This window comes from Zophobas morio, unplaced genomic scaffold (assembly GCF_036711695.1).
Source record: "Zophobas morio isolate AGI-343-1 ecotype UQ-CSIRO unplaced genomic scaffold, CSIRO_AGI_Zmor_V1 ptg000008l, whole genome shotgun sequence".
NCBI classification, from domain to species: Eukaryota; Metazoa; Arthropoda; class Insecta; order Coleoptera; family Tenebrionidae; genus Zophobas; species Zophobas morio.
In genome coordinates, this window is record NW_026972113.1 from 11,069,333 (window position 1) to 11,084,630 (window position 15,298).

General features: G+C 33.6%; 1 protein-coding gene across 1 annotated transcript; it reads right to left on the minus strand.

Moving 5' to 3' along the window:
- Positions 1 to 5,086: 5,086 nt before the first annotated feature.
- Positions 5,087 to 7,691, minus strand: LOC135124846 (atlastin-like). Its single transcript, XM_064050069.1, has 10 exons — positions 7,583 to 7,691; positions 7,411 to 7,536; positions 7,009 to 7,200; positions 6,748 to 6,891; positions 6,535 to 6,690; positions 6,191 to 6,482; positions 5,952 to 6,136; positions 5,708 to 5,902; positions 5,343 to 5,552; positions 5,087 to 5,284 (listed from the first exon to the last, which is right to left on the minus strand). Exons 2-10 carry the CDS (start codon positions 7,471 to 7,473, stop codon positions 5,087 to 5,089), a joined length of 1,635 nt encoding a protein of 544 aa, XP_063906139.1. The 5' UTR covers positions 7,474 to 7,536; positions 7,583 to 7,691.
- Positions 7,692 to 15,298: the final 7,607 nt, after the last annotated feature.

Below are 15,298 nucleotides of genomic sequence, written 5' to 3' on the forward strand. Positions count from 1 at the left end.
GTTCATAGCCTACAAGAATTCCTTTTATCGATTTATTATCAAATTTATGTTTTCTTGTTTTTAAATGAATATATGCTGTTGAACCAAACACCTTTAAATGATTTAATTGTGGCTTTCGATCGTGCCACATTTCATATGGCGTTTTATTTGTGTTGAGCGCTTTTGTCGGGGTTCTGTTGATAAGATATGTAGCAGTTTGAACTGCTTCACCCCAAAATGACTTATCAAGATCTGCAGAACTTAACATTGATCGTACTTTTTCGGTTATTGTACGATTCATACGTTCTGCTACGCCATTTTGTTGTGGTGTTTGAGGAACCGTTAAATGGAATGCTATTCCTTTTTCTAAACAAAATTCCTTTATTGAAATTTGCCGTTGCTAATATGGCCTAAACGTTCATGCCATAAACGAAAATTGTCGCTATTTCTGACCATTAATGTACTTCCACTCTCGGTCATGTTTTTACTAATTCTAAACTTCACACCAAATAAACCATTATATGTCTTACCTTTTAATATTGTTTTATCCGTCTTATCCTGTACTTGAACACCCTGATCGAATACCACTTTCTTACCACTCTCTTGAATTCGACGAATGGATAGTAAGTTGGGTGTAGCCTGGGGTGTAAATAACACATCTTGCAAGGTTCCAGTGAAACCCAACGTGGTGGTAACGTGGATTAGACCACGCTTTGTCGCCGTCATGAATTCGCCGGTTTTCGCAACAGCAACCTGGAGTGGCGGTGACAAAACAGACCAGGAGGTAAAAAAGTCATCTCTGTTGATCATATGGTCCGTGGCTCCCGAATCGAGAATGAAAACGACGCTGTCAGGGGTGTCGTTTTGTAGATTTTCATCACAGCTAGTCATCATGAAGGCAAAGTGGTCGGTGTTCGCAAGCTTTGATTGTGGTGGTTGTATATCACCTGGATTTTGTTCTTGCTTTGTCAACATCCGTTTATAATAATAACAGTCACCCTTTTGATGATTGCGTCGGCCACAGTGTTCACATTTCATATGTGATAATTTATAGTAAGATTTCGAAGAGGATGTTTGTCGAAATTTTTGTGCCCTTCTTTTGAAAAACTTCTTCGTATTTCGTACGCTTTTGAAGTTATCTTGACTCCCACTGGGTTTCTGCGATGAATAAGAACTGCTCGTTCTTAAGGCCTTTAGGTTAGTGGCTGTTTCTCCCGTTTGTAGTTTGACTTCGTGATCTAACAAACGAGTTTTGACAAAGGCGAGGCTCAAATTGTCCGCTCCCAGGGTTTCTAATGCAGTTATTACACCGTCGTAAGAGGACGGTAACGTCAAAAGTAGATGGGACACTTTGTCCATCTCTTCTAACACGGCTCCGGCTGCAACTAAATCTGCAATGATGACATCGAAGCGGGTGAAGTGTTGGAATAAGGTGTTATCGCCTTGGAGTTTCAGGCTTAATAGTTGTTTTCTTAACGCCAACTGAGTTGCCAAACTTCTTCTTTCGTAGATATTGTCTAGTTTGGCTAGTATCTCTCGTGCTTGTTCATTCTCTTTTGCAAAACCAAGAAACGAGTCGTGGAGATATTCTACGATGACATTTTTCGCTGTTGAATCTTGTTTCTTCCACTCATCTGTAATCACTGGTGGTACGGCACTGTCTATGACATGTAGCACTTCCAACTCAGCCAACAATGCCCGAATTCTAAATTTCCACACACTATACTTTTCACCCTTAAACGGTTGTATATTTCGCTTTACACGTGTGTTATCCATTTTCAGTTTATTTCGTTTGTCGCGCCGGCACGTAACACGCTATACACACACTTTACGCGTAGACTGGGCCCATAACCTCTAGGAAATGGGTTAATTAAAACACAATTGTCCTTAAAGTGCGTGTATTAAAAATGCGATCCGTTCGTTTTAAAAGCTTATTACGAACTAACTTTTAAGATCACAAATACGCATATATAAAATATAAACTGAAGTACTCAGCGTTTCTCGGGCGCCTTACATTTATCGCCCTTTATAAACAAATACTTAACAGTAAGCTAAACAGAGAAAATATGGGATATGGTCGTAATAATTTTTGCCTTGATTAATATATTGAATTACAACAAGGGAAAATCTAAAAAATTGAAAAATCGAAAATTTGAATAACCGAAAATTGGGGGAAACAATGAAAAAACCAAGTATAGAAATAACTGAAGAATGGCAAAAATGAAAAATTGGGAAATTAAAAAATTGAAAATTTAAATAATTGAAAAATGGAAAATTTGTTTAATGGAAAAGCTGGGAAAAGAGACACTGAATAATTGAAGAATCGAGAAATTGAAAAATTATAAATTACAATTTCTCAAGTTTTGAATCTTTAGTTTTCTGGATTTTCGGATTTTTCGACTTGTTGATTTTTCAGTGTCTTGATTTTCCAACCTTTTGAAAAATCGATAATTCGAAAAATCTAAAAATCTAAAAAGCAAAAAACCGAAAAAGTCAGAAATCTTAAAATCGAAAGATCGAAAAATCGACAAACTGAAATACCGAAAAACTGAAAATACGAGAAAATCAAAAGTTGAAAGATCTAATAGTTGAAAAATTAAGAAAACGGTAATTCGAAAGAACGAGGAACATAGATATCAAAAAATTGAAAACTTGAGAAATTGAAAGATTTAAAAACCGAAAAATCAAAAATTTGTATAATCGAAAAGCGGGATGTCGAAAAATCGATATATCCAGAAATTAAATAATCGCGAAAGTCAAAATTTGGAAAATAGAGAAATTGAAAAATCGCAAATTCCAATTTCCTGATTTTTCAATTTTTGGGTGTTTTAATTTTTGAATTTTTGGATTTTTCAATTTTTCGACTTTTTGGATCATTAAAAAATCGAAAAATCAAAAAACCAAAAAATCAAAAATCAAAAAATTCAAAAATCGTGAGTTCGACAAATCGACAGTTTGAAAAATCGAGAAATCGGAGAGTCGAATAAATAAAAAAATCGAAAAAAAATCCCAAAATTCAAAAAACAAGAAATCGAAATATCGAAAGAGAGAAATCGAGGAACAGAACAATATAAAAATTGAAAATTTGTGTTAAAAGTTCCAAAAATTGAAAAATTGAAAATTGTATAATCGAAAAATTGGGTGATGGAGAAATTAAAAAACCGAGACAACAAATAATTGAACAATCGAAAAAGTGAAAAATCAATAATTTGAAAATTTGGATCATTGAGAAAAGGATAAATTTAGAAATGGAAAATCAAAAAATAGACAACAAGAAAGACAAAAATTGAAAAATCGAGAAACTGAAGTATCGAGAAATTGAAAATTCGAGAAATCGAAAATCTAAAAAATTGAAAAACCAAGTCTACGAACAATTAAAGAATCGAAAAATAGAATAATCTAAAAACCGAAAAATCTAAAATTTGAAATATCGAAAATCGAAAAATCGAAAATTTGAATAACCGAAAAATGGGGGAAAAAATGAAAAACCAAGTACATATACAATAACCAAATAATCGAAAAATCGGAAAGAGCAAAAATCCTGTCAATCAATCAATCAATCAATCAATCAATGCTTTATTGGTATTAAAAACTTACAAATCCAGTTTTTTACAAATCAATTATATACATAGAACAAATTAAATAAATAAATCATTAAAATTTTTACAACGAAGATTTTAAGATTTTAATATAAAAAAAAGGTTTATTACGAAACTTTTCGGGAAACACCTTAAAAAATCCTGGATTCGAAAAGTTGAAAAATCAAAAAATTGAGAAACTGAAATTTGGAAAAATTGAAAATTCCAGAAATTGAAAATCTAAAAAAATTGAAAATTCGATTAGTGGAAAAAATAGGGAAATAGAAAAATTGAAAAACCAATAAGTTTACGAATAAATGAAGAATCGAAAAAGTGAAAAATCGAAAAAAGTAGAAATCCTGTAATCGAGAAATCGAAAAATCTAAAGATCGAAAAGCAGAAATCCTGAAATCGAAACGTTGAAAAATTGAGAAATCGAGACACTGAAAATCTGAGAAATTGGAAATTGGAAATTTTGAATACTGGAAAGAATTAGGAAATAGAAAAACTGAAAAACCTAGTATACGAATAATTGAAGAATCGAAAAAGTGAAGAATTGGAAAATTGAAAATTTAATTGAATTTAATTGAAAAAGACAAAATCTGACCTGTCCTGACCTGCCATGATCTGACAAGCATGAGATCACCGCTGTGAGCATGAGGGAAATACTGTATACCTGCATTCTTCATACCAAATTTTTAGTTAGGGAGTTTTGGGTGTAAGTGTGGACGGTCTCTAGAGGGTGTGAAGATTTCCATTCTCAATTTACTATTTATTACTCATGGGGGCTCACTTTGAAGTCCCTTAGTGTCTTTAATGGCTTCGTGGGGGTATTCGAGGGTGATGTGGGCGAAGCGAAAAATCTCGCTTTATCAAACTAGAGAATAATTGAAGACGCTGTTTACACACATATTCCTGTAACCAAATAACATATTGTCACATTAGATTTTTTGAGTTTTAAAGTTTCGACATTCCTCTCTTCGGGAAATGGCCCAGCCGCGAGTTACGGGGGAGACCGGGGAGACCATAATGCTGAGCTTGCCATAGATTGATGAACTGTGATTTTGCAAGCTCAGCACGAGGGAGTCTTCCTGGGCTCGTGCCGGAGCTCCGGAAGGCAGAGTGTGTGTGGGGGCCCACGGCGACAACACGAGTAGTAGGTGAGTAGTTCCTTTTTTTTTGTAAATTTATTTCGGTTATTTAAAATAAATAGATCTTAAGTTTTTTCTAAAATTTTTGAAGTTTTATTTTTTTCGGAGTGTGGGTTCTTTTTTTGAAGATCGTGTCCAGAATTTCTTAAAAAATTTTATCACGGAATTTACTTTTACTTGTATGACAAGTATTCCATCAATATGGCAACTTTATCATGTTCTCTTCTAGCCACGAATAGTTTTGGTAACATATTTCTTTTCAATTTCGGTTTTATTATCCTCATACAGGGATTTTGTATGTTAAGAGAAACTGGGAAATATTGTAGAAAATAAAAAAATGTACTTAAATCCTTTTTTATTTATTTTCGAACCCTTATTCTATTCTATGTGTGTATGAAAAGGATTCCGATTGAATGTGCAGCTACAACAGAATAAGAAAACACCTTTTACTAAACCGCCAATTTCCCCGATAACTCCAAAAACGCCTCCACCACCGCCACTACTATATTTGCTATGGTCCATGAATTCCTTCTCTTTAATTTCGAATATATTATTTTCGTATATCTCCTCACATGCCTAAAAAGGGCATTTTATTATTTTACGCAACTACTTACATCAACCATAAGGTACTTACTTCCTTTAAACGCTGCCCAAATTTGTATCGCAGTACTTGCTCGCAATTCAAGTTTTTAGTTAGCTTTTCAAATTTCGTCAAAATCGTCAACAGCTGCTTCTCAGCTTCACTTGATTGTCTCCATTGCTTTACAAACTCAGTGTACTCAGTTTTTAGTTCATCAAAATTGTTTAAAAGCGTGAGAAAATTGTTGTACACCTCATCAAGCAACTAAAAGGAAATTTGTTATTAAATTTTTCCCTCGGCTTTTATAGACAGATATTTCAAAGCTGAACTTGATACCAAAATCATTTATAGTTATCACTATAGATAATCACTCACAAGGAGTCAGTTACGTCTTCAATTAAATTTAAAAAAGTAACTACCTTTGTCAATCTTTGTTCGAATCTCTTTCGCAGCTCATCTGTGCCCAACTTCATCTCTCTTGTCTTTTTAAATGAGTCCAAAATTTTGCTTTTCTCAACAGTGGCGTCCTCTTGAATTTCGCAACACCGTAAATTCGCCTTGTATTGTTCTACCATTTGTTCCATTCGTTGTTGAAGCGAAATCTCAGCATTTGCCTAAAAATACAAAGCAACAATGGAGAAAGCAATGGTTTGAAACGCATACCATGTAAATTGTTTTAATACTGAAGTTCCTTGCCCGATTAATGTGTTTCCAATAAGTATTAATAAATGCAAGTAAATTCTCCACCGTGACGAATTCATGGTTGATCTTTTTTGCCACCAAATTCTCTGGTGTCAAAAGATTATCAACAAAGGTTTTCACATAAACACGAAATTTTTCTCCAATGTCTAAAAAAAAACGTTACGAAAATAATTGGTGGAATTTGCAAAAACCAGAATCACCCTCAAAATGGCCCTCAAATTTCTTCTCCTCGACTTTCTCTCCAGGATGTGGCATCAGAAAGCACCGAACTTTCTCGAAATTGTCTTCAATAGTCTGTTGTATTTCGCTTAGATTGGATTGTTTATGTTCTTCGAATTTAGACTCCAATAATTTGTTGCCGCCGTCGAAACCGAAATCGAATTCTTCAAAATTTATCCAATCTCTTATCAAGATTAACAAATCTTGAAAAGGTTTATTGTCTGAGTTGTCAATGTCAGGGTTAGAAAACATCGCCCCATATCCCGTAAATAACTACAAAAGGAACAAATAAATAAATTCCCATGAGTCAAAATAAAGACTTCACTTGTAAAATCTTCAGGTCATCTAAATTGAGTCTCTTTTGAACGTTGTAAATTTGAACTGAGCTAATTAATGCACTGAGAGCAAAAATTTTAGTGCAGACAGTGTCAGAGATTCTGTGGTCAGACGTTCCTTGAGTGTCCATCAATATTATAGCAATCTAAAACATACAGTCCCATGCACTTATTTCTTAACTACATATAATAAAGAGTTTTACTTTTTCGCCATCTTTTGTTTTTGTTAAAAAAATTTCCGGAAATATAAGTATACCATCTGTCACTCTCTGCTCAGTTTTTTTCCATAAAAATTCACGAGTCAGTATGTCACCAGTTTTCATCCATTCTTGCTGTACACTCTGGCACTAAGAGATATACACAAAAATCCAGACATTAATTTTTGCTAACTTTGATTGCAGCTTGTTTATTTACCGAAAGTTAGAAACGGTTTTTAAGTTGTTGTTAACCACAGAATACTTTACCTTCTGTCTAAGGCAATGCGCAAAGATACTGAGAAGAAAAGATTTTCCTGTTCTGAAGCTTCCATTCACTGAGATGATGCAAACTTTGCAGTCTTTGATCTCATCGTGTTTCAGTAACTGTAGATTATCTTTTTCTAATATAAGTTCCTCCTTTTGGAATCTGAAAATTTGAAGAGCTTCCTGTTTGTTACCCTGAAAAAATATACAACTCGTATTTATTGGAAAATGACAACAGTTAAGTAGAAAGTTTTAATTTCTAAAGATCTATAAAAGATGTTTTAGTTTTCAATCCCATTTTACATTGTTTAGATAACTGTAATCACAGATTATCACTTTGATTACAGTTATATGTATTATAAATTTCTGTTTATTTTAACGAGCACCGCACCGCCCAATACTCACCTCTTTTCCAACAAGGGACACAATTTTAACTGAATTCTCTGCAGTGTCTGAACCAGAAGCCATTCTGAAGCACTGTTTAATTTGCGGATTAAACTCAGCTAAAAAAAAAAATGCAATGCGAACGAACTGAGTTCGATTAATTTTTAATCTGCACACACGTTTCACCATTTACCTCATGCTTCTGGTATTTTTTTCTTTCCGGGATGCCCCACCAAGAATTTTGGGACCGGAGTTTGTAGAAGAACTAATTTTTATCACAAGCACACAGTCTCTTTTATCAACTCTGACTTATCTTTAATAAAATTATCGCCAGTTGCAAAGTGTTTTTAATCACACCGAAGGCTAGATCAACCCGTTGGAAAGATGTAGAGTACAGTTTCGATCTTATTATATCTTATGAGTACTGCACATTCCATCATTATCTAGCATTCGTTGTGTTTCGCTTTTGTGCTTAAGCTTAGTAACCAGGTGTTAGTGAGATGTATGATCATTATCTCTGGTTGTTTCAAGAGTTCCTAGAAGTAGTTTTCAGTAAAATCACACAAGAAAATATGTCGTTCAATTATAAAAGCGATTTGTTGTTTGCTTATGGAATATGTTTTCCTTTTTACTTCCCGAGCGTAAGCCAAGGAAGTATTGTAATCGAGTCCGTCGGCCGACTCTCTACTTTTACGATTTCTCGATCTTTCATGACCCCTAGAAGACGAAGAAATAGGTCTCCCATTTCCCTCTGTCTGTCCGTCTGTCCGTCTGTCTGCCGTCCTGGATTTTTATTAGACAGATAATCTCCGAAAGTACTGGACCGATTGTTGTAAAATTTTGTACTTACATTAGGAACATCATGTAGATGGTAAAACGCTAACCAAAATTTGGCTAATCATCCCCACCACTAATGTGATGACGTCACTTCAAAATTGTACATAGTAAATGGATTTTAAATTGTATAAAATAATATAGTCCTAAACATGTAGTTTACGACTCTGAACTGAGTTTTTACCCGAAACATCCAGATTTTTGGAAAAAAAATCAAAATTATAAAACAACAGTTTCCAATTTAATTTTGTATCTGCTAATCCGAATGTTTTAAAATGTTGCAGATGTTTTAAGGCTATAAAAAGCATAATAAATCTTGACTCAAAATATATTTGGTAATCCCCTCCAAAACTTGATGACGTCAGCTCAAAAGTTTGCCAAATAAATCCTGTGTAAAATGTACAAAATATGATGAGTCTGTGCTTGTGATGTATCACTCTATTCATATTTTTTGGATTTGCATATACTGGGTGGCTCAAAAAAAATAATGAAATCTACTGCGAAAAAAAAACATCTAGACATGCAGTCGTCACGTTTCCGACAGCGAGGAAAGTACTGTCTAAACTCTTTAGACCAATTATTTTATTTTTTTTTTTTAATAACTTATAACTGCCAACTCTGATTTAAAAGGTTTTTGATGGCACCGCGTAAATAACAAAATTGTGAGTTGATAATTCAGAAGTTTAGAGTAATACTATTTTGCATATTTTGGAGAGGGTTTATTCGTCAAAATTTTGAGATGACGACATGAATTTTTTGAGAGGGATAAACGAATAAATTTTGCTTAACGTGTTACCATAATTACCATCTGGATTCTTAATTTATGGGGGCTGACCGTAGCCAGCCGGCACTTAGGCCTCGCCTTTGGGCCCATTGTATCTTCCCCAAGTCCATATCAGGGTGTTTTCCCGCTCCTCTACTCGTCAAGCCACCCAACTGCTTGAATGTACTTGAGTAATGCAGAGGGTGGAAACTCCCTGATATTTGCCATACTAGGCCAGATGTCCCCTAGTATGGATTCTCCCTGTAGGAGGCTAGGGCTGGACACTCACGAAGAATGTGCTCAGCTGTTTCCTCTTCTCCATTGCATCCACGACAGATTGGGTCTGTTACCACCCCTATCGTATATAGATGTTTGTTAAACTGGTAATGTCCCGTAAGGAATCCTACCAGTTTACGCAGTTTGTCCCTTGGAAGTGAGAGATAAAATTTCGTCAACTTACGGTCTGGTGTCGCCATACAAGCTCTACTATGCCGACAGCTGCTCAACTTCACCCATATCTGCTCATGGCGTCTCTGGGTATATTGCTTTACGAGTTCGTTCGAGAGGGCGACATAATTACCATAACCTTAAAATGTTTCCAAGATTTCAGAACATTCAATTTTTGCAGTTTGAATGTTAAATTGGAAAACATTGAAATACAATTTTGAATTTTTTTCCAAAAATCTGGATAGGGTGAAAATTCGATACAAAAACAGGATTATGTTATTTTACAAAATGAAAGAAAATACTACTATAAATTTTGGAGATGACGTCATCTCCATTGTTAGTAAGGATGATTAGCCAAATTTTAGGTAGTTTAATACCATCTACATAATATTCCTAATATAAATATAAAATTTGACAACAGTCGGTCCGGTTAGTTTCGGAAATTACAGTTCTAATAAAAATGGTTACAAACGCCACACAGGCAGACAGACAGATAGACGGAAACAGAAGACCACTTTTTTCGTACTCGCGAGGTCATTACAGGTTCAGAAAATATGAAAGTGGCAATCCGCCCGATGGACTCGATTACTATACTTCCATTGCATCCGCTCGGGAAGTAAAAAACAACAAAAAACACAAAAATTACCAAAAAAGCCCACAAAAAAAAAGAAGCAAAAAACAATTATATAAGGCAATAACAACGACGTTAAAAAATTGGTCTAAAGAGTTTAGCCAGTACTTCCCTCGCTGTCGGAAACTTGACGACTGCATGCCTATTGTGTTTTTTTTTCTCATTGCATTTTTGTAGTGGAAATTTAAAAAAAAAATGTGATGACGTCATCAACATTTTTGCAAGGACACGTATATCAGTTGGGATAGATGTAGTGTAATACTAAGAATAAAATTATTGTATTCCCAAATTTTCGGGAAAATGAATTGGGTCGTTTTGAATATTGATTTGTTATAATCAATAAAATAACGAAACAATTTACTCACGTATACGGCGCCGGTGTGTAATATCTAGAGAGCGGATTTCTGTCGGGCTAGGCAAGGCCAAACTCGGTACGGCTCGTACGGGTGGCGAATTCATTGCGGTTGCGGACTGCACGTCGTTTATTTGAGATTAGAATAACGCTGTTTCGTTGCACTCTGCTGTTAATTCCCGTTCTCATTTACTTAGCCGTTTGATTAACAAATCGTTAATTATATTTATGGAATTAGTACCGATTAAATTCAGTGATTATCTATCATCCGGCGATCCAGCACGTCCCCCCCTATAATCGTGACGTAGCCCGACAGAAATCCGCTGTCTAGTAATATGAGGGGCAACTGAAAATCGTTTATGTATAAACATTCTTAATTTAAGATGACAAGCGTAACAGCATACGTGAGAGTCAAACAGAGAAACTGTAAACAAAACGACCATCGGTTTTATTGCTTGGACTTCCGTTTATTATGTAAAACATTGGGTTTTATTTTAATTCTTGACGGTGAAATTCACAATTGGTTGATTATAAACATGTCTATTCTACAATTTCTACATTCGCGGAACAAAGTGAGCGCATAAAACAAATGCAGGTCTGTAATGTTAAAGTCGATGTAAATAAGCGTGCTACCCTTATGTTTCAACCGAGTTTTTCCTTTAACAAATTTTGTGTCTACCAAATTGGGTTGGTTGGGGTGTAATACTAATAATAAGTGTTGCCTTTAATTTAATCAATAAAATAAATTGACTTCATTATTTTTTTTGAACCACCTCTTAAGAAAATCTAAAAAATATGAATGGAATGATAAATCACAAGTACAAACTCATCATATTTTTTGCATTTTAGATAGGATTCATTCAGCAAAATTTAAGGGTGACGTCATCAATTTTTTTAGGAGGGATGAACAAATACATTTTGAACAAAAGTTTACCATGCTTATAATAACTTTAAAATATTCCCAAGATTTCAAAGCATTCGGTTTTGTAATTCCTGATTAAATCGATAAAATAAATTCACTCATTCATTAATTTTTTTGAGTCACCCTGCATGTGCAAATCCAAAAATATGAATGGAATCATAAATCACAAGTACAGACTCATCAAATTTTGTACATTTTAGATATGATTTATTCGGCAAATTTTCGAGCTGACGTCATCAAGTTTTTGGAGGGGATAAGCAAATATATTTTGACTAAACATTTATTATGCTCTTTATAACCTTAAAACATCTGCAACATGTTAGAGCATTCCGTTTTGTAGTTCCTGATTAAATCAATAAAATATATTTACGCATTCATTAATTTTTTTGAGTCACTCCGTATATGCAAATCCAAAAAATATGAATGGAGTGATAAATGACAAATACAGACTCCATCATATTTTGCACATTTTAGATATGATTTATTCGGCAAACTTTCGAGCTGACGTCATCAAGTTTTTGGAGGGGATAAGCAAATATATTTTGACTAAACATTTATTATGCTCTTTATAACCTTAAAACATCTGCAAGATTTCAGAGCATTCGGTTTTGTAGTTCCTGAGTAAATCAGTAAAATAAATTTTGCGCATTCATTAATTTTTTTGAGTCACCCTGTATATGCAAATCCAAAAAATATGAATGGAGTGATATATCACAAGTACAGACGCATCATATTTTGTACATTTTAGATAGGATTTATTCGGCAAACTTTTGAGCTGACGTCATCAAGTTTTTGGAGGGGATAACCAAATATATTTTGACTAAAGATTTATGATGCTCCTTATAGCCTTAAAACATCTGCAACATTTCAAAACATTCGGGTTAGCAGATTCAAAATTAAATTGCAAAATGTTGTTTTATGATTTTGATTTTTTTTTCAAAAATCTGGACGTTACGGGTAAAAACTGAATTCGGAGTCGTAAACTACATGTGTAGGACTATGTTATTTTATACAATTTAAGACCCATTTACTATGTACAATTTTGAAGTGACGTCATCGCATTAGTGGTGGGGATGATTAGACAAATTTTGGTTAGCGTTTTACCATCTACATGATATTCCTAATATAGGTACAAAATTTTACAACAATCGGTCCAGTACTTTCGGACATTATCTGTCTAATAAAAATCCGGGACGGCAGACGGACAGACGGACGGACAGACGAACGGACAGACGGACGGACAGACGGACGGACAGACAGACGGAAATGGGAGACCTATTTCTTCGTATTCTAGGGGTCATGAAAGATCGAGAAAACATAAAAGTAGAGAGTCGGCCGACGGATTCGATTACAATACTTCCTTTGCTTACGCTCGGGAAGTAAAAATCAAAATTATAAAACAACATTTTGCAATTTAATTTTGAATCTGCTAATCCGAATGTTTTGAAATATTGCAGATGTTTTAAGGCTATAAAGAGCATAATAAATCTTGACTCAAAATATATTTGGTTATTCCCTCCAAAACTTGATGACGTCAGCTCAAAAGTTTGCCAAATAAATCCTATGTAAAATGTACAAAATATGATGAGTCTGTGCTTGTGATGTATCACTCCATTCATATTTTTTGGATTTGCAGATACAGGGTGACTCAAAAAAATTAATGAATGCGTAAATATATTTTATTGATTTAATCAGGAACTACAAAACCGAATGCTCTGAAATCTTGCAGATGTTTTAAGGTTATAAAGAGCATAATAAATGTTTAGTCAAAATATATTTGCTTATCCCCTCCAAAAACTTGATGACGTCAGCTCGAAAATTTTCCGAATAAATCATATCTAAAATGTACAAAATATGATCAGTCTGTACTTGTGATCTATCACTCCATTCATATTTTTTGGATTTGCATATACAGGGTGATTCAAGAAAATAAATGAAAGCGTAAATTTATTTTACTGATTTACTCAGGAACTACAAAACCGAATGCTTCGAAATCTTGAAGATATTTTAAAATTATCATAAGCATGGTAAATTTTTGATCAAAACGTATTTGGTCGTCCCCCCTAGAAAATTTATGACGTCACCACAAAATTTTGCTGAATAAATCCTGTCTAAAATTTACAAAATATGGTGAGTCTCTTCTTGTGATTTATCATTCCATTCAAATTTTTTCGATTTGCATATACAGGGTGACTCAAAAAAATTAATGAATGCATAAATTTATTTTATTGGTTTAATCAGGAACTACAAAACCGAATGCTTTGAAATCTTGCAGATGTTTTAAGGTTATAAAAAGCATAATAAATTTTTAGTCAAAATATATTTGGTTATCTTCTACAAAAAACTGATGACGTCAGCTCAAAAGTTTGCCGAATAAATCGTATCCAAAATGTACAAAATATGATGAGTCTGTACTTGTGATTTATCATTCCATTCATATTTTTGGATTTGCATATGCAGGGTGACTCAAAAAAATTAATGAAGGCGTGAATTTATTTTATCGATTTAATCAGGAATTACAAAACCTAATGCTTTGAAATCTTGGGAATATTTTAAAGTTATTATAAGCATGGTAAACTTTTGTTCAAAATGTATTTGTTCATCCCTCCTAAAAAAATTGATGACGTCACCCTTAAATTTTGCTGAATAAATCCTATCTAAAATGCAAAAAATATGATGAGTTTGTACTTGTGATATATCATTCCATTCATATTTTTTAGATTTTCTTAAGAGGTGGTTCAAAAGAATTAATGAAGTCAATTTATTTTATTGATTAAATTAAAGGCAACACTTATTATTAGTATTACACCCCAACCAACCCAATTTGGTAGACACAAAATTTGTTAAAGGAAAAACTCGGTTGAAACATAAGGGTAGCACGCTTATTTACATCGACTTTAACATTACAGACCTGCATTTGTTTTATGCGTTCACTTGGTTCCGCGAATGTGAAATAGACATGTTTATAATCAACCAATTGTGAATTTCACCGTCAAGAATTAAAATAAAACCCAATGTTTTATATAATAAGCGGAAGTCGAAGCAATAAAACCGATGGTCGTTTTGTTTACAGTTTCTCTGTTTGACTCTCACGTATGCTGTTACGCCTGTCATCTTAAATTAAGAATGTTTATACATACACGATTTTCAGTTGCCTCTGATACGTATACGTGAGTAAATTGTTTCGTTATTTTATTGATTATTACAAATCAATATTCAAAACGACCCGATTCATTTTCCCGAAAATTTGAGAATATAATAATTTTATTCTTAGTATTACACTACATCTATCCCAACTGATATACGTGTCCTTGCAAAAATGTTGATGACGTCATCGCAATTTTTTTTTAAATTCCAACTACAAAAATGTAATGAGAAAAAAAACACAATAGGCATGCAGTCGCCAAGTTTCCGACAGCGAGGGAAGTACTGTCTAAACTCTTTAGACCAATTTTTTGAATTTGCATATACTGGGTAACTCAAAAAAAATAATGAAATCTACTGTGAAAAAAAAACATAATAGACATGCAGTCGTCACGTTTCCGACAGCGAGGAAAGTACTGTCTAAACTCTTTAGACCAATTATTTTTTTTTTTTTTTAAATAACTTATAACTGATAATTCTGATTTAAAAGGTTTTTGATGGCACCGCGTAAATAACGTGTAAATTGTGAGTGCGTTGATAAATCAGAAGTTTAGAGTAATACTATTTTGAGATGTCAGAGCATTCCGTTTTGTAGTTCCTGATTAAATCAATAAAATATATTTACGCATACATTAATTTTTTTGAGTCACTCTGTATATGCAAATCCAAAAAATATGAATGGATTGATAAATGACAAGTACAGGCTCATCATATTTTGTACATTTTAGATATGATTTATTCGGCAAACTTTCGAGCTGACGTCATCAAGTTTTTGGAGGGGATAAGCAAATATATTTTGACTAAACATTTATTATG